The sequence below is a fragment of the Ixodes scapularis genome, unplaced genomic scaffold, assembly GCF_016920785.2.
Source record: "Ixodes scapularis isolate PalLabHiFi unplaced genomic scaffold, ASM1692078v2 PGA_scaffold4__175_contigs__length_147842914, whole genome shotgun sequence".
Taxonomy (NCBI): Eukaryota; Metazoa; Arthropoda; class Arachnida; order Ixodida; family Ixodidae; genus Ixodes; species Ixodes scapularis.
This window is the reverse complement of record NW_024609879.1, coordinates 142,138,908-142,162,134: the sequence shown is the minus strand read 5'-3', so window position 1 is coordinate 142,162,134 and position 23,227 is coordinate 142,138,908. Positions and strand designations below refer to the sequence as shown.

Here is a 23,227-nt window from a genome sequence, read left to right as displayed (position 1 = left end):
GAAGAGGGAAGTGACGTCAACGACTAGAGCAAACGCAGATTGGATGTTGACAGAAGAAAACAAAATCAACATCCAATCTGCATTTGCTGCGTTGTTGACGTCACTTCCCTCTCCCTAGTCTCCTGGGAGTGCAAAAAGCGCAACATAGCCCCCCAGGACACCTTTATGACGTCATCAGGCGGACATCCAGGGACCACTTTTTAAGTTGCGATAAACACACCCGTCGGAGACGCCTAGCAGGCACCATACTCCTGCTGCTTTCTTGTCGAGGTAAACAGTGATGTCGTCTCGTGTCCGTCGATGGCCGTGTAGTGTCTTCCTCTTCATAATTCCAGGACTCGTAACTCGAGTTCACGGTTTTCTTCTTCCCGGCGGCGGCAGTGGGGCCTTCGGTGGCTTGGTCCCCTTCTGTGGCTTACTCTGGGGTGCTTGAATCTTTCGTGTTTGTCTGCATTACGTACCCACACGAATGAAGAAGAAGAAATGATCATTACAGTGTAAAAGCCGCGGCTTACGCACTCTCGACTGCTTACAACGGTGTGTCTTAAGACCTCCGAAAATCTTTTACGAAGACAGCAAGACACCTTACACGAGAGAACACCTTGTCACCCCCTACCGGTAACCGTTGAACACTCAAAGATAGCAATTTCGCTCAAGGCCGTCTTCAGCGAAATTGCTGCTGCCATCGCTGTGCAGTAACTGATAAAAATCGACCCACAAAAAAAGAAAAAAAAAAGATCAATTAGTTTTTTAGTTTATTAAAAAAGATTAAGTAGTGACTTTTACTTGTAAAGTCCTGCAATGCATGGTATGCGGTATTTTGAGAAATGCATGGCATGTAGTATTTCATTCGTTTAGAAAGGCATTAAAAGTCGTTTGGGAGTGTGAATAAAAACGTTTTTGTCGTTAATTTTTCTCTAAATTTAGGAGGGGGGCAATGAATTGGTGTTTAGGTAATGTGGGGTCAGGCCACGTCAATTTCCCCGGTGAATTCTTCGGGGAAATGCACATTCGAACGGACTGACCCACGGACGAACATATTTTGGGGATTATGGGGTCCCGTTACAATTACAAAAGCATTACGTGCTTTAAAAACCTAGGCGTCAACTATTTCGTGCTACGCTGTCAAGCCTAGGGCAGCTTCCAGAGTGCTTCACCTCCGCACTGATTAAACAGCAAAGCTTTCATTTCATTCGCCAGCGCTCGCGCAAGTAGCTTTGATAGCGTTGGAGCGCTGCGGAGCCTACTTTAGCCTTGACAACGTAGCACATTGGCCCTAAACGCCAACAAACACACGCTTCAGAACACTTCCTACATCATGACAAGCTTATCTCGAGAGGGCACAAAAAAGACATTTTGCTAGTGTTAGAAAAATGAAGAAAAAAAAGGGGCAGACAACATCTCTAGCTCAGCTAATGATTATATTTATTTTCCAAGGACGCGCACGGAAGCCCCTAAATTTAGGGATAATGAATAAGGGGTAGACATCAAAGCAGCTTACTTTGAGGTCTACCCATTATCCTTCCAATCGGAGCCAATCAGAGCTCGACGTTCTGACGTCATTACAACCCTCGCAAAAGAAGCAGCTGAACTTGCGGCCCGCATTAGCAATAACGTTTGGGAAAAAGGCTCAGGCCTTGTCTACACCAGTTTTTTGTCTCAAGAACCGTAGTAAAAAAAAGTCCGGCTCATCGCGGAGCGTTACTAATTTCCCCCTTTATGCAGAGAATTAAGATAGATGTAGGTGAATTTTAGATTAGATATACGTTATGTCATCAAGACGTACACGTTTCAAACGCCAAAAAACATCGCTTCTTCCTCTGACAATTAAACATTTCAATAACTTCTTCGCGCGGCGTATGAACAATGCGCAAAACTTCCTTTTCTCTTGAAGTGAAAAACAAGTATAATTAGTATTGGTCAGACACTCCCTCTTTGGAACGACCTCCTCTACATCACGCGGGCCGTGAAACTTGCGACTGCTTACCTCTCACAGAATCCATTGATGCACATCTGTGCAAAAGAACAGAAACGGGCGGCAAGTTCGGATTAATGACTGTAGTGCAGATATATTATCTCCTCACGTCCAATTAGCTCTTTTTTCACGCAGAAAGGAATGCAGCCCAATAATCTATATTAAAGTGTGCTAAGAATACCCTTGTTTTTGTGCCGTTAGTACCTTCGTTGAATTGAAACCTTTAAAACCAATAAACTCTATTAAGAGTTCAGTGGAAGCTCTTCCCACCCCTCTCCACTTTGGTAAATGGAACGCTGGAGATGAGGCGACCTCTTCTCCGGCGTTCGCACTGCTAAAGCGGAAGTTGGTGGGAGGAGTTTCATTCCCTGAACTATTTTAACCTGTCATCAATTATATGGCTGCCGTGCAAGAATACGCGATTTAAGGTAAAATAGGTACGTCAACTCTAAGCGTGAACTAAACTGCTTTGTCTTACAAAGCATACCCGTCACCGGGAGGAGAAAATGAATCTTTTTTACTTCCACAGCATGACCAAATCTCTCTCAAACACCATCAAATGGTGCTATTTTTGTTTGGTTTTCAGATACGCTTTTAAAAGGGGGATTCGGGCAGTTTTTCGGAGCTACCCCTACCAACTATATTATCTGAATACCCTTCCTTTATCCCTTCCGGTGTGCAATTCAGTATCGCGAAATTTGGAATAGTTCTTGTGAAATCAGAAAATGAATATGAGGCAAAAACCGATACATTCAGATATACCCGCACTTTTCAGTTTTGTGACATCAGTGGCAGGCACGCTTGCCAGTCGAGCAGGCAGTATATATATATATATATATATATAAAGAGACTATGGCGAGTATTTGTTTTGTGCTGCTGCGCGAGTGCTGGAGTGAGCTTCCAGTGGATTCATTTGACGCCATGAAGCTGCTTGGAATCAGTTGAGTACAAATTCTACAGTTCTGCCGGTGGCGTCACTTTTTCATTGTTGCCGTGTGTGCCGGTAAAAACATTCAATTCGAAAAAAAAAAACAAAAAAAAAACGGTAAGGATTAAGATTGTAAATACAACAACCTGCAAAAAAAAAAAAAAAACAACCCTAATATTTGGAATATTATTTTAGCGACGTTTGTTAGTGTGTTTAGCACATTTTTAGGCAAATCAGGGACCACGACAGAAAAGGCCGGAGTACCCCTTGAAGGTTTCCCCCCATATTTTCTGCTTCCTTCATTTATTCACTATTCGAGCCATCTTTACTTGTAAAGCCTAACATATCTCGAGCGGCTACCATGCTCAGTTTCGCAGCGCAGGAGACGCGCGTCCGCCTTGGCGTCGACGCGTGCTAGCGTCGCGCTCGTCGTGTGACGCCGCGAGACGCGTTGGCGGCGAGCGCTGACGCGAGCTAGACGGCACTGCCTGGATCCACGAGTGTTGACGTGTTGGGGGAGGGGAGGGCGCAGGCCTCTGGCTTCTAGGTAATATTGGCACAACCGACTTCGAGGTGAAGTGCACGAAGAACACAAGAGCTATCATCTTTTATTATTGCATCGTTTGAGTGATTAGCCTTGCTGGCATTAAGTTACTGTTATTTGTGACTGGGGAAGCCGTCCGCAATTAGGTAGAGTGACATTTTAGCGGATGGTTGGAGGAAAATAAAGATGATAATTTTTCATTATTTAAAATTTGAACAACATTTAGGTGGAGCAAATTGGTAAACTATATTGGATGCAGCTTTATTTCTTTGTTGTTGTAGTAATACCCGTCTTTGAAGATAACTCAGTATCTACTCTTAAAATATTCTATGCCAAGGTGCTTATACCGCTCTAACTTTCAATTGGTTTTAATGTCACTGGTGAAGTTCCGTGAGTTAGCAGCATAGATTGCGAGATGTTTTAACAGTCGGGACGTTTGAAATCAATCTGACGCTGTTTCAAAGGCGTGGCATGGAACGTAACTAGTTTAATGTTTGCTAAAAGTTTCCAACGTGGACGGCATCCGCTCCCGCCATGCTCGCCGGTTTCCTTCCGTCGCGGTCTGTGGTGGGGGAAAGGTCCGCACGCCACCGCATTCCTTGGGGGATGGCGCCATCTGTCGGCTTATCTCGTAACAGACGTCAAGGCCGAAGTGAACTTATTTACACGCTATCGTTTAGCTGAGCTGACACGCCTAATCCGAACTCAGGTAATACGAGACAAATCGAAACGCACATAGCTGAAATGAAACTTCACGAAAGCTTAAGCGCTAAGCCTAATTGAGGCTTAAGAGATATTGGGGATTCACCATAACTAAATCCACATTCACACTGCTAGCACATCACACAAAAGTCAATGAGTTCTTTGCAGACACGACGACAAAAGTATCTGCGGAAACGCCTCAAGAATGTTCTAATCATGTTAATCATGTTTACTTCATATATCTGTGTGCTTCGAACATGCCTCCAGGCAGTTTTCGAGTGAGCAATGTGACAGGACCGGCATAAGGGGGAAGAAACCCGAATCGGACAATAGGGAGTTCTAGGGAATCGTTTTTGCACATCGGATACGGTATGATGGGTCCTTTGGTACGCACTGCGCATGCGCCACCACAGAAGACTCGCACATGCGCAGTTTGTACCGGAGTTCCTGTCGTACCGTATCGGATGTGCAAAAATGGTTCCCCTAGGACTCCAGAGTGCCCGCATGTCTGTCGTTTATATGATTTACTGGCAGCATGACCACGGCTCAACACGACAGATTGCGCCAAGTCCTGAATGATACATTCGGCGGTTTAACTATTCCCACGCAAATTTGCCACTCCAATGTGTGGGATCGTCAAATTCCTTACACAAAATGAGAAGTTATAATGTAAAAAAGCGTTGTAACTCACGCCAACAGTGTGATACGTGTCGAAGAAAGAACGGCAAGACATTCCGTCGAAACCGAAAAGGGTCATCGTTTTTGTTTTTGAAGGGCCGTTCCACTCACAGCAGTCCACTGTACACGTAGAGGGCAGGAGGCTGTACTCCTACAAATGACAGATTTTAGGGTTACGACTGTTTTTCGTAAAAAAAATGTCCCTAAATTACGAAATGTTTTTTTGTTTTGTTTTGTTTTCAGCGGTTTGTGTAGATCTGTAGATATCTCAAAGATTTGTTTCGGGGGCCTCCTGCAAAACCGAAAGTACCGGCTCGAGAAGATGGCAGCCCTGATGATCCGCTGAACGACCCCCCGTGTGACAGAAAGTTCGCCCCGCGTCGTGGTACCGCAAAACGTAAGACTGGCCTAATAGTCAAGAGCTGTTCCTATCAATCAGGTAAAATGCTACGACTGTTTTACTGCTTTACTCCGTAGATATCAAATATCTGTAACAAATATTAATGCGCATTCGCAAAGTTGCGGGCGGAAAAGTGGGCTTGCCACGATAGACGCAGGCTATGCGCAGGCTCAAGCGTGTTTCACATGCAACGATTTTGGCCCTAGAGCGGCGCGATTTCTGCCGTCGCGGAGCTCGTGCCGCTCAACCGCTGGTGCTGGCCAGAGATCTAGGGCCAAAACAGCTGCATGTGAAACACGCTTGTTGTTTAGCTTTACTTTACTTATTTTATAGAAAACAACGATGGGTTACGCGACCATGCAGGCCCGTAGGTCATTGTTGAGGAGGGAGGGGGAGAAAAGGATAAAAGAAGAGAAAAAATGAAGAAAATAAAAGAGAGAGTGTGACAGTCATAGTGTCGTCATCGTTGTCGTGTTTTCGCAGGAGCGATTTGGCCTGCGTTTTCTGAAACACCCTGTACGTCCTTATATATCTTATATAGGTCTTTTATGGTTCTTATATGTTCTTATGTATCTTGTATAATTCATGTGTGTTTATTGGGCACAAGAAATTTCTCATAAAAATGGCTTTTTCACTAGGGACCCGCTATCCTTACAATCAAAGCCAATCAGAACTCGGCTTGGTTCTGACGTCACTGCAACTCCCGCGCAGGAAGCAGACGACTTGCTCTTCGATTAGCATCGGCTAAATTTCTCAACAGCTGAGACACTAGACGGTCATTGGGGCTGACTGACTTCCGGCTGTCTGAACGTGTACACTCATCGCAACTACTTTCTGTTTTATGGCCGTCTTAAGATATTGAAGATATAAAAACACTTACCGTGTGACAGTATTTCCATGCCGGATCATGGTACGAGCAGACTTCATCCGGCGTTAGTCCCACACCAATTAATTTTTTTCTCCCGAAGACTGCTGGCCTCGCGTAATTAGGGTTAAGACAGTTGCCGCCCATGCTGCACGGAGTCGGGATATAATGTTACAAATAGAAAAATCAGTTCCGATTGCCTCAGCAACCTTGCCATGCGCAAGAAAAGCAATCTGCACGCTGATAGGATATTTCAATCCGAATATCTTTTAGGGTAGGCTACGTCTATAGCGAGAGTATACTTTTGGTAAAAAAAGCAATACAGAAACGCGTACCGATATTGTATTTTTATGAAACAAATGGGTAGACTTAAAGCATATGTCAAGCATGCCTTCATTAGCTGAACTATACCGCTGATCTGCACTAGGGTGCTGAATGGAGCATTGAGTAAACAGTTATGAAACCGCCGGAAGTAAGCGGCTTGTCCCGGAAGTGAGCGCTTGTCAATCTTTCCAACTCTTTCAAGCGTTTGTACAAATAGTGTCCAAGGCGTTGGATTTGCTTTTGTTCTCACAAGAGAACCTGCCTTTTGCGCAATAACAGATCATGCAGGCTCGAGAAGTCTTCTGGGAAGCCATTCGATGTGGGAGAATTTCGAGATTCTAGTTGAGCAAGTGTGCATGCCCCACGTTCAAATGCCTCATTCTCGGGATTAAATGGTGAAAGGGGTTATTAAAACCCAGGCAAGATTTAAAAAAAAAGCGTGAACTAAAACATCGACTAAATGCGGCGTAAACCCCAGCAGGCACTCAACTTCCGGGACAAGCATCTCACGTCCGCTGACTTTGCTCGTGCCAGGCTCGGAGCGCGGCTAAGCGCCGTCCAGCCTTCTAAGTAGAGATCAGCGAAGTATATACTTCTAAATTATTTTTGTATACTTCGTATTTGAGCGTTGCGGTCCAGGCGTCGGCCCAGCCTGGTAACTAAGGTGATTCATGATCTAAAATCATGCCTCAAGTACACTTTGAAAACTGTTCTACAGAAGTGTCAAATTAGTATACTTTCAGTGTATTGCGCTGTAAAGGGTATCTTGCTTAAAAACGTCAAACGGAAACTCAAAAGCGAAACGACAAAAACATACGGCCTCCAAAACCTCGTCAAATAGATCTTTTTGAAAACCATATGAAGCAACACTGGCGCTCCCCATTTCTCGGGCAGGGGAACGCCTGATTAGATCCGAGTCCTTGCCGAACGCACTCGCTCTCGATACGAACTGGGCCGAGTTCACTCCGAACGCCGAAGCAGCCCTCGTGTCCAATGCACGCCTACGTTCCCAAACAATGGCGGGGTCGAATAACGGTCCATTCCAGTAAATCTCTCTCTCAGGAGGTTTTGCTATGTAGAGATAAGGGAGAATTTTTTGTGGCAACCTGCTACAACCGCTTTTCCCCTGACTGCGCGGTCTGTAAAAATAAAACTGAGAAACTCGTTTTCTTTTTTTTTTGAAAAAACATCGCGTACCATTCGAGATAATAATGTTTATTTCAAGCATATCATCAGTAAGACGATCATGTGCACAACCTTAAAAGCTACGTCCATACAAAAATGTCATGGATGGCTATTGAAAATTATTTGTATGGTCGCCTTTAGCTATTTGGCCCAATTAGCTAAAGCATTTTCTAAGGCTGTCTTTAGAATTTTTTTATGGTCGTCTTTATAGGCCTCCTTAGCTTTGTCTACGGCCCTATCACTGTCCAGTCATAGCGCTTTTCGGCTTTTCTAATGTCTGGCTCTCTGTAGCCAGCATGCTATAGCTGCCTATTGCTTTTCCTCTGGTGTTTTTAGCCATTTATATTGTCTGCTAAAGAAGGCTGTATGGGTTTTCCTATGACCCTCATTAGCCAGCACACTCTAAAAATATATTTTCAAGTTCCTTAGACTTTTGAACGCTACATGGTAGATACACAGCGTTCGTGGCACCATAGTTTGGGTACAGCCGAGATGTTTCTCTGTTTATTCATCACGTTTGCGTGCAGGATAACTCGGTATTGCGCAGCAGAGGGCTGCAGCAACAGCGTGCTGAACTGCGAGGCGCCGACCCACGGATTTCCAGACGATGAGAAATTCCGAAGCGTGTGGATCCGTCTCGCGCCTGTTAAATCCGATCGCATGTAAAGTGACCATTTTCGTGATGAGGACTATGAAAGGCGACACACTGTTCTCAGGTGTCTTTTGGTTTTCCTACCAAGAATGTTTGGTTGCTACCAGGGATTGCGCCAACTACTTTTTTTTTTCTAAGAAAAGAAAACGAACCGCACAAAAAGCGAAGCAACCTCGTAAGTGAGCACGCTAGTAATAAAACACATAATAGCGCATACCTCCAAGTTCGACAATCGTTAATAAAAATGGGGCCTTTTTTGGTGCCCTCGACGCCCTTTAGATGTTTTTCGGGCGGACAGTCGGTCTGTCGGGTGGTTCGTACGGTTCTAGCCCGAGTCGCCTGTCCGTCACCACGCGCGAGATTGACTACTCGTCCTCGCTGGCATCTTCCAAGCTCCCTGGCAGTCGAAATCCTCGTCCTCTCGAGTTCATATATCATGGCAAAACGCATCGAGGACTGCAAGGGCCGAAATGAATGCTTCACGACGGTCGTCGTGCCGCTATACACCCTTTCAGGCAACATTTCATGGGCGCCGCCATCTTGACGTCACGTGACCCTGCCGCCATAGCCGACCTTCAGTTCCTCGCCGTGGTCGGCTATGGCCGCCCGGAAAGTGCGCGGAGGGCACGCCGAATGGTCGCAGCTCGAGTAACTGATTCGCTGAAAGCGTCTATATGCAGTCCTCCGCCGCTCCGAAAACGCGAGATTGTAGCACACAAAAACCAACGGCGTGGCGGCGCTCATAATCACGCCAGCCTTTGTCTGTGCTGAGGAGCCTGACGTCGGGATTGCGACGGAGTTCCCGAGACGCTTCGCAAGCCTCGATGGCCGATTTCGAAGCGCTGGCTAGGATCGGGCGCTTGAAACGAAAACTGTAGCCATCTGCTCAAAATACGAACGTGCGACTGTCATTTACGAATATCGTGGGTCATATTTCACCCATTTCAGAAAAATTTCCGGATATTTTGATTTTCGTTTCGTCCAGACGGTACACGGCTAATGCTGTCACACAAACAAAACAAAAAAAACAGATATTTTTTTTTGACGACGTGAAAGTTGCGGAGCGCGCGTCCGTTTTCAGCTTGAACATTAACCGCACAAACAGCCCGACTTTTTCGTCAACTCCTCGCACTCGTCTCTTCCCCTTTCTTGGGGACCGTCAACAACAGCGGAAGCATCCACAACAGCCAGCAAAGCTTGAGAGTGGCTGCCTGGACACTCGTAATAAACAAAAAAAAAAAAAAAAAAAAAAAAAAACGTTCTCAAGAAAACACAAAACAAAAAAAAAAAAGTAAAAGAAAAAGACACAAAACTGGAGGAGGGCCTCCACATCTGTTGCGGATGCTGTGACTGCAGAAACCTTGTCCTGTTTGAACAACCCTGCGATCGCAGCATTGAAAAACAAAAGTAAACACCAATCGATTAAAGTTATCTTACAAGGACTAAAACTAAACACGCAAGTGATCCACATACAGGTGGATCACCTGCGTGTAAATGCCCGCAAAAACATTTTTGTATTTCGTTTTCTTTTGTTCTTAGTCACGTAGGTTCCTTATCTGGTATGCAAGACGAAGAAATAATGAGGCATTACAACGTAGAATATCCGAGAAAATATTAGTTAGGCAAAACAAGAATGTGCGACTTTTACAAATTAAAAAAAAAAAAAAAATCTCAGCCGGCGTGGAGAGATTAAACTGTTTTAACGCACACCAGAAGGGACTACATTCAAGATGGCTCTGCCCTCGTTGAAAGGTGTATTGGTATGAGTTTGCCCGAAAAAAAAAAAAAAAAAAAAAAAAAAAACTTCTTTTTGCGTGTCGCCTAATTCTATTTCACCCGTTGAGCAGAATTCTTGCATACAATTACCGTATTCCAAGATTCTTGAGGATTAAATCTCTTGAACAATTAGAAAATGCGAACGGCACAAAAATTTGTTCGGTGCCCATAAAAAACCCGGCGAAGTTAGGGCACGGTGCAGCATCCAATCTTCCGTCATACTCCGCACCTAGCCTGCGAGACGAAGACACGTTTGAGTTTGCGCGCAGCTTTAACTATCTGCAATAAATCTGTCTACTATAAAAATTCTTCATCGAAAGATTTGCTAGCCTCACACTGAATTCTTTCCCGTCACAAACATAAGAGCAAATTTTGGAAGTAATAGCTCGCTTTATGCCTTAGTTAGCAATTTACTCAATTACTATTGCGGTTATGCGAGCTTGCTTTACTCGCTTTACTTTTAACAACGAAACGCTCTGTTTTAGTAATTTGTAAATCTCTGCATATATACTACCGCAAGATCGAGAGCATGTTGGAATATGCAATAATAAATAAAAACAAAGGTCGAGAACGAAACAAGACAACAGGAAACATCCCTTTTCTTCCCTTCGAAACTCACTAATGAAGGCAAGGCAAGATACGTTTTCTGTTTTCTTGTCTCATACACGTTTGCAAAGCCTCTGAGCGCCTCCCTAAAGGGCACTAGCTTGCTCTACCAAGCCTAGAAACTAAAAAGAAAACATAAATGATTCCCTCCTAAGCCAAAGCATTTCTGCTACTACCACGAGACCATGAGGGTGATGGCTATGACGGCCTTCGAAGGATCGGGTAAAATAACTAAATCAATCCCCCCTCCCCCGCCTCCTCCCCCCCCCCCTCCTCCGGCGATGGAGTCGCCAAATTTGCTCTGGTCAAACTTTGACGGCGTCACCCCAACACCGGACTTTGGTGTGCCGGAGCCACGCGGGAGGGAGTCCCCATTTTCCACTCTCCCGACTGTGCCCTATACCTGCGCTGTTTAGTTTTACGTTATCCAATTTTCCCTAGGTAATTTTCACCAATCTTCTAACTTCCTCTTTGTGACTGTAACAAATTTATCGTCAGTTCTTCCACTCCCGCCAGCAAAACCCAACGCTCCCGCCAAATCCGTCACTCCTTGTGAAATGGCGGGGCGAAACCCCGTGCACTTCAAAATCAAGTGTTCTAGCATCTCGGTCTCACTAAGGGGTAGGGCATATAATGTGTTGTGTATCACTTGATCACTTGGAATTTAGCCTAGTATGACTTTTTCATTAACATTCCCGATCTCACCTCGAACAGCAAAGTTTTTCCACCTGGATTATCAAACACGTTTTCTTTTCTTACGTACTGTTTTCGTGACCTGTCTATTGTTAAAGCTTATTCTCCTTGCATTCCTCCCTCCCAAATTTTTATTTCTGCCTATTTTACTCCCTTTTCCACTGAACTAGTCTGCTTTGTATCTTCAGTAGTGTTTAAATGCCAGCTTTCAGGTTTAATTTGTCCGCTTTGTTCTTAAACTTTTCATACATAAATACTCGAATACTTTCCTCGCCTACCGATTATCGTCCATTTAAGTAAACCTTTCTTTAGATTTATATTCGAACAAAGGTTAACCGAGCCTTGGCTGAATGAATAGTTGCGAACGGTTGCAGCCTTTCTAACGGGGCGATAGCTTGCGCCACCCAGCCTGGAAAAAAAAAAAAAGTATGATTCCACCCCTTGTCCTTCTAAGCCAACTCTCCCCAAACCCCTCTATATTTTTGTAGCTATTACCAGGCAGTGTGGGATATTGCAAGGATAATCTTTGGTGGATAGGGGGGAACGTGGCTAGACTTGGCTATAGTGGTCTACAATAACTTGGCTGGAAATTGGTCGCAACTTGGCCGGTTGAATCGAGCTGTCTATTGACAGATTATCACTTTACTTCCTCGAAAGAACGAGGACGAAGGCGGCGAAGTGTTTTAATTGAAGTTTCACAAAGAAAGAAAATTATGAGCAGTTAAATATAGTCTATGTTGGTAAGCTCTCGGCATTTGATAGCTGCATCTTGAGTGGCGGCACGTAGACGTTTCCATACCCTTCACGTACCATGGCGTAAAAACATACATTGCAGCGATAACCTAATCGGAGCACCGACACCTGGTTGGAATCGGTTCGCTTGCCTTGGACTAAGTAGTCGTGAGCATACACGTGACAATGAGTAACATGCAAAGCCCTCGTGATTCATGCTCGCAATCGACTGACTTCATAAATAAGGATCCTTGGGGAACATGTAAAGGCTGACTAACGTATAAGTTTGGGCTAGTTGGTATTTCATGATTAAAAATTAAAACAGCGCAAGCACACGGACAAGAACAAGAATCTTGTTCGTCTACCTTCTTGTTCCTGTCCAGCGCCTTGTTCGTCTACCTTATAAGGCATTGTCCTCATTTTATGAGGAGGTGCTGCTCCTGGCGGCGATTATGTGAAGCAGGCACAACGGCGCCGAAGCACGCACGAGCAAGTCATAGCGCGGGCAGGCATCGTCATTATAAAGGAGGCTATGCCTTTACACGATCAGAGCTGACTTTTTCTGCATTCTTGCATCTCACATCTTACTCTCGGCTTCTTTTATATCCTTTTCCGCAGAGGTTGTCAGCTCTAACCCAACACTCACCTGTTGGTAATACTTAAATTTTAGCTTTCGGGTTTAGTGTGTCCATTTAGTGTTCAGACTTTGCATATGTAAATGCTTATATACCCTTCTCACCCACCATCCCGTCGCTAGGGTATGTCCATGGTTGTCAGGCTGGTTCCCCAACAGACCATTTTCCGCCCACAGCATCCAGATCACAATTTGAAGCTTGACTGCTTTGCTCGTTCCATGTCAATCGCTTATAAAGTACACGATTCTTTTTAATGCGATATTAAATGATATCGCGAAAGCTGACATTTAAATACCCACACACTAGTGATGGGGCTGAAAAGATTAGTTCATCGGAAGAGAGAGTGAAAAAGAAAGTAAAAATAAAAATGTGAGAGGAGAGAATGCAAAAAAGAATCAACCTGATCAATGCGCGATGTACAAGACACAAAAATAAGACATAAGCACCGTGGGCATAAGAAAAGAGCAGGTGTTTGATAATTCACGGGAATTCTCTTCACTGTTTGAGGCGAGACCGTGAGTCAAGGACAAAGCCATATGGGGCTCCATTTCAGGAGATGTGCCGTCTGCCCTAGTAACAGCGAGACGCATGGACATTTGTTTTTGACGTGCACGGGACTTTGTCCTGCCCTCCCTAAAGGCGTGCCGGCTCTGGTGAGTGTATACTGGTTGTGTTAGCGAGGACAAAAAAAAAAATCTAAAAACAGCTTTTTTAGTCTCGGGAAGAAGGAAGACCAGCGGAGCAGTACTCGATACACTGTTTTCCTACGATGAATTCCCACCAACGCGCCCAACTATCCATTATTCTATTATAGCTGGAAAGGTTGTCGCCATCTACGAGTGACGGCGGAAACCATACTGGTTGTGTGCTTGCCGCCGTCGCTTATAGATGAAGGTAGCTGTCAAGGCAGGTTTGTGTCGACATACCGGACACGACACCTAGCCCTTAACAGCTACGCTGTAAAAAGTAGGCTATAATATTGGCGGAGAAGGCCCAGAGAAGCGTGATAATACTCAAAATCGATGAGGTAGATAACTTAACACGATGCGTAATTTATAAAAAAAAGCTTGAAAGGGATCGAAGGTTGTAAATGTTTCTAAGCTAGATGGCGCAAGCTGCAGCTTGATACAAAAGGTGCTGCCAAAGCCATTCATCAATCCTATGATAGAAGACTCAAGTTTGCTAAAAGTGTTCCAGTCATCTTCGCAATGCCTCCCAAGACAAGGGTCGTCTTCACGAGGCCTCGCAAGAGCTATGTACCGAAAAACGTGGTGGGCTCTTTCTACTACAACCATGGGCTAAAAGAAGAGACAAGGCTGGTTTCAAATAAATCATCTTAATATGGCCGTCATATCAATAAAAACGTCGAAATGGTATTGCGTTTTGACGCAGTACGCAGAGAAGCACCGCAAAAACAGCCCCGTTCTTAATCTGCATGCAATGATAAGCGGGGCTGCTTGTTCATTAACACGTTCTGCTGTGGTCTAAACTGGTGACTCTGAAGACTAGGGGTTTAGAGGTATTTGACGTTTCTACCAGTGACGTTTGTTCTATGTCACACAATGGAAAGCAGGTTCAAATAACTCACAGTCTTGCAGAAAGTACTGCTGCCACTTCCACTCCTTCGTAGTAGCCACCATCCTTTACATAGGCGTACTTAAATTTGGTGCACACGCCTCTTAGTTGAGCATACCCTGTGGGTCGAAGTAGACAGAACCGTGATAACAAACGTCACGAACATCTAACCAAAAGTGCTTAAAAACCTGAAAGTCGAAGAAGCTGTCGCGTTTGCGGCCGGAATGAACGCAATACTTGCAGCTTGGGGCTCAGACCAAGAAGTGTCCCGTTTATTGCCACACCCACATATATACACACATGTCAAGTCACATGACGATAGCCGTGCGCAGCACCCCTACGGCTAGTCATCTCGAAGCAGACAGAACAGCGCGATAACTGATAGCCACGTGCGTCTTGGGCTATTAGCGATGTGCGCGGCCAAAAGCGTCGCTGTGGTCAACTTTTCACGATTGGCCAAACCATGGGCATTGAGCACTGTCAGATTGTCAACTTTGACGGTGTTAGTTTCGGATTATGATGGCTCCTAGCTTCTACTGTGCTTTTTAAACACACTATCGAACCCGTCGTCGCCCCCATGATAAATAGCCAGAATAACAACTGGAGACGTCACGGCGAGGCAAATCCCAGTCGTGACGTCACGGAGGGAAACCATAAGAGGGCGCCACCGAGACATCTCGGCGCTAATACCTTTGGAGCGAAAACACTACAGGAACCTCCAAAGAAGCGTTCACAGGGCAAGCAATTGAATGGAACAAGGTACACGACGTTGCGAATGTTACTTTTTGTGATCCCATGCCACGACCACCAAACTGTCAGTTTCGATTTTGGATGATATAAGAAGAGGTTGAAGGCCATACCCGTTTGAATCCGTTTGAACCCGTTTGAAGGCCACGCCCGTATACTCCCGTTTGAAACGTCGGATTACGTATAGACCATAGACTTTCAGATTTAACCCAAGACCACCGATTCGTCGGTGCAAAAAATACAAATTAGAATGTGAAAAGCAACAATAACAACAACAAAACACCGATTAAACAACCATTGCATCAGAAAATACAAAATCAGTTCAAACCAAGCAAATGAAAACACCAATTTCTTTTTAAAATATTTAAAAGGCGGGAGGCGGGAGGGTAGTGTGGTATCTGGAGTAACAGGCCGATGGGGTTCTTCGCTGGCACATCTTTATTGCAGGACTACCGGAGTACGACACATAGTCACGGGCGTGAGAGAGCGGCAGGATAGCAGCGGGTGGTGCAAACGGTGCGCTGGCTCAGATAGATATGGCGCCCCGGAACAGTGGCGCGAGACGCACGAGCGCGCGCTAGCTGTTGCCCGCTTATTGTGTCACCCATACAACACTCCCCCACACTTAGTTCAGCACAGTAATACCATTCGACGGCGTTCCAGTGCAATACTCACAAAGTAACACGATATGACAATTTAACAAAACACGAGAATAATTGAAGTTCTGGAAAGTACAAAGTACAGACATACTAAATACAAAATAATTACAGTTCTGAAAAAACACAAAGTCCTCGTCTTTTTCTCTTCCTTCTCAAGGCGAAAACCTATTGGGCGCACGCCGTTGCCGTTCGGGATACCGGCGCTGAATTTCTTGCGGCTGGGCTGGGGAACGACCGGAGACTGGAGTTGATCCCATGTCTTGTCCCTCTACCACCGGTGACCCAACTGGAGGCAGCTCGTTCACGAGTCCCCCTTGCCCTGGGGTTGGCGATGATGGCAGGACACTCGGTATCAGCAAACCACCTTCCTCCTCCTCTGGGGTAGAGCTCTCCCGCAACCGCAGGTGGTCTTGGTGTCGCCGCCACACGAAGGTCCCCCGCGGTGTGGTCACGCGAAGCCTGTAGGAGACCGGTCCGGATCTAGCCATGACGACTCCGTGCAACCACCTCTCACCCGGCCGGAAGTTCTTGACGTACACCTTATCACCCGGCACGAAGTGTCGGTGTTTGCCACTGTGCTTCACCTGTAGCACGTCCTGCTTGCGGTGAACAGTTTCCTCTGCAGAGGGTCGCAGTCTGTCGAGACGGGTAGTGAGCCGCCGCCCAAGCAGCAACTCCGCAGGACTCTGAAGGGTTGTGGCGTGCGGTGTGTTTCTGTAAGCTAACAAGAAACTTGCTAGTCGACGGGACAGAGGCCGGCCCGGCATCTCTTTTCGTAAGGCCTCCTTCAGGGTGCGGATGAAACGCTCAGCCAGCCCATTACTTGATGGATGGTAGGGGGCGGTCCTGACGTGCCTCACACCGTTCTCTCGCAAGAAAATCTGAAATTCTTGGGAACAAAATTGGGGGCCACTGTCACTGACAACAACATCTGGCAGACCGAAATGACTAAACAGCTCCCTCAGCTTTTCAATAGTTGCTTCGGCCGATGTGCTGTTCATCACAAAAACCTCGGGCCACTTGGAGTGGGAGTCGACGCTCACCAGAAAATGACGGCCCTGGAAAGGTCCCGCAAAATCCAAGTGCAGCCTTTGCCACGGACGAGTTGGCCAGGACCACGGATGCAGCGGGGCTGGACCTGGAAGACTCTGCTGCTGTTGGCAGGTATCACACGACCTGACGCGATATTCAATATCCGCATCGACCTCCGGCCACCATACATAGCTGCGTGCCAGTTCTTTCATCCTTACGATTCCAGGATGCCCTTCATGCAGCTCGTCCAGTACGCGTTCGCGCAGTCCCTCCGGGATCACAACCCTCATTCCCCACAAAAGGCAATTCTGGTGCCACGTCAGCTCGCTTCTTCTTGCAGAGTAACGCTTCAGACAATCTTCTACTTTTGCGGGCCACGCACCGGCAAGGAACCTTGCCACTTGACAGAGCTCTTTATCTTTTGCTGTAAATTGTGCGATCTCTTGGCTGCTTACCGGAAAAGACTGCAGGCGGAGACTGAGAAACGCCGCGACGTCATCCTCGTAGTCTTCATCCTGAAACCCAGGAACTGGAAGTCGTGACAAGCAGTCCGCCTCCACGTTGAGTCGACCCGGTCGGTAAACCAATCGGTACTGATAGGCGGAAAGGGTAATAGCCCATCTCTGCAGACGTGCGGTAGCAATGCTCGGAATTCCCGTCTTTGGACCAAGAATGGTTTGCAACGGTTCGTGATCAGTGACCAAGACGAAGGATCGTCCAAACAAGTAGATGTGAAATTTCTTCACGCCAAACACAATAGCCAGTGCCTCCTTTTCTAGTTGGCTGTAGTTCTTTTCACTCGATGTCAAGGTTCTCGACGCAAACGCGATAGGCCGTGTGTCGCCGTTGGAGTACACCCTGGACAGGACGGCTCCGAGACCGTATGCCGAGGCATCACATGACACCTGAAGGTCTGCCTTGGGGTCGTAGTGTGCCAGGACAGGTGCGTCAACCAGAAGCCTCTTCACCATGTTAAAAGCGTCTTGACAGCGCTTGCTCCAGGTCCAGACGACATCTTTTCTTAGTAGCTCGTTCAGCGGTGCTATTGTGGTCGAGAGGTCTGGGAGGAACTTTCCGTAGAATGTCACCATTCCCAAAAACGACCGTAACTGTTTTGAGTCTTGCGGTTGAGGTGCATCGAGGATCGCTTGCACATTTTCTGCCAACACAGCTACCCCTTGCTCGCCGACTTGGTGCCCCAGGAACTTCAAACTTGCCTTCAAGAACTCACACTTTTCTTTCTTGACTCGGACGCCCTTGTCACTCAGTTTCTTTAGGACTTGCTCCAAATTCTTCAGGTGATCCCCGGCGGTCTTCCCTGTTACCAGGATATCGTCGAGATAGCAGGTTACTCCTTGAATTCCCGCCAGCAAGCTGTCCATTATCTTTTGAAACAGTGCTGGAGCTGAAGCGATCCCAAACGCCAAACGCTTGACGCGGAAGAGACCCTTGTGCGTGTTGATTGTCAGATAGGGTTGTGACTCAGGGTGGACCGGAACTTGCTGGTATGCACGACTTAAGTCTATTTTCGAGAAAACAGTCGCCCCAGCTACCGTTGCTAGAAAATCTTCCAACCTTGGCAACGGGTACTGCTCCACGTCCAGGCAAGGGTTTACCGTTGTTTTGTAGTCCCCGCAAAGGCGTACAGACCCATCCTTCTTCAAAACCGGGACAACTGGTGTAGCGTAGTCACTATGGGCCACCGCTTCAATGACACCTGTCACCTCCAGTCTCTTAAGCTCTTCTTCTACAGCTGGCTTCAGGGCGAACGGCATACTTCTAGCTTTCAGAAACTTTGGACTCGCACCTTCCCTTAAGCTTAGCCGAGCCTCTTCCCCTCGCATGCATCCGAGCTCGTCCTTGAACACATCCTGGTAGCGTATTAGGATGTCTTGGAGAGACGCTTTTACATCAACGCTGACCGCGTTTAGCGATCCCAAGTCAAACTTGAGCTTGTAGACCCAGTCTTTGCCAATCAAAGGTGGCCCATCTTCTCCCAGTACGTGAAGCGGAAGTTTTCCTTTGAAGTCTCGGTACTCTACGTCCACCGTCGCCACTCCTTTTGGCTTGACACGCTCGCCGGTGTACGTGCGCAGTATTAGTGACGCCGGAGACAGCTCTGTGCGAGGAAACAACGATTGGAACTGGCGTTTCGAAATGATAGACACGGCAGCACCGGTGTCTAGTTCCATCTGAAGAGGAGCGTTCCCGACCTTGAGCGTGTAGTAGAACGGCGCATTCATGTTTCTGTCTTGAAGCCCGTATATCGCTTCACTCTTTTCTTCCTCAGCGGAGAAGTTTCTGAACTGTTTTGCTCTGCCTGGTGTATTGGCCAGTGATGCTTTACAGAAACGTTGGAAGTGACCCTCACGGTTGCAGCGATAACAAATAGCGTTACGGTGCGGGCATGACGAGGCAATGTGCTTAGGGGACCCACAACGGAAACATTTGTCCTGAGCCCCCACTACCGCTTTCGGTTTCACCGCCGTCAGTTTCTGCAGTTCGAGTTGGTCGTTGTCCGCCTTATTATGACACGCCTGCACATTCATGGTGGCTCTTTCAATAGTTAACGCTTTTTCCACAGCTTTCTTGAATGTCAGGCTCTCATCTTCGGCAAACAAAACTCTCTGAATGTCAACACGACTCAGACCGCTGACGAATCTGTCTCTGAGGGTTTCTTCCAGGTTACTTCCAAAATTGCACGTCTGTGTCATTCTTTTGAGCTCGGCGACATATTTTCCGACCGATTCCCCTTCCTGTTGTTCTCTCTTATGGAACGTTGCCCTTTCTGCGATGACCGACGGCCTCGGCGACAAGTGGTTTCGCAAAACGGCCAGCACATCTTCAAAACTCTTCAATGCCGGGTCCTCAGGCGCTACTAGAGTCTTGAGCAACTTATACGTGTCAGCTCCTATGAGGCTTATGACCACGTCAACTCGGTTTGCGTCCGCTACCCCGTTCGCTCTCAAAAAGGCTCGCAACCTTTCCTCGTAGGATAACCAATCACACTTCGTGTCATCAAAAGGTTCGACTTGCCCGAATAAGGCCATCGTGACTGCCTTCCGGTCCTCTGGTCCTTGATTCAAGATGCCAGATACTGGAACATCAGTTGAAAGGCCCTCAGTTGCTGAGTCGTCCGACGGTCTCTGCATCCCGTTGTAGCAGCGAAATCCGTGTCCTCGTCGCCACTGTGTGGTATCTGGAGTAACAGGCCGATGGGGTTCTTCGCTGGCACATCTTTATTGCAGGACTACCGGAGTACGACACATAGTCACGGGCGTGAGAGAGCGGCAGGATAGCAGCGGGTGGTGCAAACGGTGCGCTGGCTCAGATAGATATGGCGCCCCGGAACAGTGGCGCGAGACGCACGAGCGCGCGCTAGCTGTTGCCCGCTTATTGTGTCACCCATACAACAGGTAGTGCGCCACACAGCTGGCTTCTTAAGTTTGCAGTGACTATACAACTGAAGTAGACTCTTTTTAAAAGTCCATCGAGCAACATTGGCGGTCGCTATTGCTTGGCCACGAAGCGCGTGATTGGATCCGAGTCTGCGCCGAGCGATGACGTAAATACTCCTTTTCAATACGAGCTGAGCCGAGTTCACGCCGAACGCTGACGCAGACCTCGTGTCCAATACCTTGCTCAGAGGATGTGTGCAAGCAATGGCGGACAGGGATTGGCGCGGACATTATGAAAAGGGACTTTGCGCCGAGAAAGTGAGGGAGAGGAGGAGACGAGAGGGGACGTCAGGATGCCGAGCTCTGATTGGACGGATTAGTGGGTAGACCTTACGCTTGCTGCATTTGTCTCCAGTGCACTCGCGGAAGGCGTCAGTACGCGGAACGCCTGTGTCCAGTGTTTGACTCTCGCACTCGGACGCGTTCGACGCGTGCAGTGGAGACAAAGGCAGCGAGCTTTACGTCTACCCACTAATCCTTCCAATCACAGCTCGGCGTTCTCGCGTACCCGCTCTCTCTCGTCTCCTGCTCTCTCTCATTTTCTTGGCTCATTGGTCCGTATATTAACTAGGTAAAAACAATTTTTAACTCACCAATTTTATCGTCGTCAGTATAACGAGTTTGGGATTCGCTTAGATCGTACCTAAGTGAATGTTACAAAGGAAATGTTAGATACTGGTGAATAACAATATTTAAAGTTGTCAAGTCCCCAAGCCTGATTGTGTAGCCTTCATGGTGACATCACGATGATGACGTCACAATGTTCAGGTAAAGCCGTCAGCATGACGACCGTCATGTGACATCGAGACGTCCCGTGCCCCTTTGACGTCAAGGGACACCATGAAGTCGCATGACATTGTGAAATCATCGTGTTACGTGACACGATCATGCAACACCGTAACGTCAGGAAGCACCACGATGTCACAGCGGGTCTATGAACGCTCTGCACAACGGTGGAAGAAGAGAGCGATACCGGAACAAGTCCAGAAAGAGGGTCGAAATTTCTCTAGGTGATCTCCCGGCAGGAACACTGTCTGGCTGGGGCCACTGTTTGCAGAGAGTATCGCGTGTATGCTCCTTTCTCCGGCAACTCCGTATTAGTGGAGAAGCGTTCACGTGCGCTGAGCTAGATTCAAACTTTAGGCGGGAATGCGACCTTGCAGGAGCCAAGTTTCGGACGGAGCATGTTTCCTAATTTGCGTTTGCGAAAAATATACATCCTACACTAGAATCGAACGAACTGGAATGTTCCTCGACCATTTAACGTTATATGTAGCCACTGGGTAGAGTACAATCGCGTCGTTTTATAACGCGAGCGACGTTTTGAAATATATTTCAAAAGTCTGGGAAGCAGACGACACGGATGACGATCGCGTGCTCGCGTCTATGGCGCTCGCGGAGTGATACGCGATTGGCGTATCCGGGCGCCTCGGACATAGAAAACAACGCACAGCTACGGCTCGCGAAGGGACGACGTTTTCGTCGTTTACTACGTTCTGCCGACGGCATAGAAAGAAACAAGACGCAAATGACCGGACGGCGACGCACGCGCGGCGTATCGCCGCACTTTATCTTTTCAGCTCCGCACGCCGCCTCACAGCCACGCCATCCGCGCCTCCGAAACTCCTGCGGAAGCGAAGGTCACTTCCTGCAGTGCAGCTTGGATGCAACACTGCCCCTCCGTGCACGAGCTCGGTCGCGTGGCACGTGCCCTTGAAGACATGCGCGCGAATCAGGGCGCTTCCTCGAGCTCCTGTCATGCTGCGCCATCTCAGGGTGTTTGTCAGAAATGAGAGCGGACCTTCGACACGCTTGCTCCGCGGCGAGGTGGCGTCGTTCAGACCTCTCGCTTCTTCCACAGTGCTATGGATTTCGAGCGCCTTTGGGATATACCAAGAGGGCAGTTTCTTTAGACGAAGTACGACAATTATTGGAACCTTTTCTAGTAAGCCTCTGCGCACGCATACACCCTCTCCCTTGGGCTTGGTTTCCGCTGGGCCATTTTGGGAGAGCACGATCAACATGGTCAGCACCCATCTTTACGAGCATTTCGTCTTTTGACGATTGCCGAGAGGTTGTTGGGTATTCTCTCGGCACTGGGCTGCTAGCTATTTTATTTCGCGTGGTGGTGAAGCGTTAACCTCACGAGGAAGCCTGCAACAGCAGTTCTTGGAGCACCGTCCAGCCGGCTAGAGGCTGCCTTCTCCGGCATCCGCCAGACCAGAGTAGCGCGGACGTGGCGGGCGGCATGGGAACGGCGCGATCTATTTCTGCCAAGCAAATTTGTTCGGCGGCAAAAAAGTTTTCTGCAAGAGTGAGTGAGCCATTGCTTTTCTGGCTGGAACTGTCTATTATTATGCTGGCATGACCGTTGTGCTAGGATGTTAATCGTCAGTTCGTGGCAAACTCGAGGTCAAACTTCACGTGCGTCTTTGTATCTAGAAACGTTCTCGCCATTTAATCATATTGTAAGATAAATTCTATTTTTTGTCTGTATTCGGAATAACTTATAACTGTGACCGCTTGAAACGCTCGGCAGATTCCAAAGGTCCGGGCTGAGTCTCGCGTTGCCCGACGACGATGGTGATAAACTATACGACGGAATCATACTCACATTGTGAGAAAAATGACCACATCAGCACTGTTGTGCGGGGTCCCACGCCTAGTAAGCATTGACGCTAGTACATTAGTGGTTTGTATTACGGGCACCGTTCGCGGACTTTGAGATTTTATAAGTTGCTCCACACGTTGAGGCGCCTGCAAAAACATAATGCACAAATATAAATAGGAAAGCGTCAAATAAAGCTAAGGGTAAATATACTGCCCCCCAGGCGTGAATTGGGATGGAAGTGAATAATCTAAACATTCATTTTTAGTAGGATTCTTAGAACGGAAGGAAGGGCAGTTACTGAACAGACTGCACGTGTTCAAATTTGATTGCGAACGTTTGACACTCTCGGCAAAACAATAAGCGCCAACGGACACTCAAGGTCAAGTCAGGATTGCACAGTATACTCCGCCCATAAATACAACAACTATAACAACAACAATGAAAAAAAAA

At 47.2% G+C, this 23,227-nt stretch overlaps 2 protein-coding genes across 2 annotated transcripts in view; both read right to left on the bottom strand.

The window, feature by feature from the left end:
- Positions 1 to 351: 351 nt before the first annotated feature.
- The window catches only part of LOC115318656, a 55,059-nt gene continuing 32,183 nt past the window's right edge, over positions 352 to 23,227 (bottom strand). The window contains exons 9-16 of the mRNA XM_040207673.1: positions 22,781 to 22,923; positions 20,760 to 20,809; positions 14,284 to 14,389; positions 10,120 to 10,263; positions 6,108 to 6,240; positions 4,841 to 4,978; positions 1,988 to 2,013; positions 352 to 448 (exon numbers count right to left, since the gene is read on the bottom strand). Coding sequence (XP_040063607.1) covers positions 352 to 448; positions 1,988 to 2,013; positions 4,841 to 4,978; positions 6,108 to 6,240; positions 10,120 to 10,263; positions 14,284 to 14,389; positions 20,760 to 20,809; positions 22,781 to 22,923 — 837 coding nt within the window. The remainder of the gene's footprint in view (positions 449 to 1,987; positions 2,014 to 4,840; positions 4,979 to 6,107; positions 6,241 to 10,119; positions 10,264 to 14,283; positions 14,390 to 20,759; positions 20,810 to 22,780; positions 22,924 to 23,227) is intronic.
- On the bottom strand, positions 15,814 to 16,581 carry LOC115312596. The gene has a single exon (XM_042293486.1). The coding sequence runs from the start codon at positions 16,441 to 16,443 to the stop codon at positions 15,829 to 15,831; it is 615 nt and encodes a 204-aa protein (XP_042149420.1). The 5' UTR covers positions 16,444 to 16,581; the 3' UTR covers positions 15,814 to 15,828.

Coding starts and splice junctions, on each gene's coding strand:
- LOC115312596 (XM_042293486.1), bottom strand. CDS start 16,443: ATGCCGGGCCGGCCTCTGTCCCGTCGACTAGCAAGTTTCTTGTTAGCT.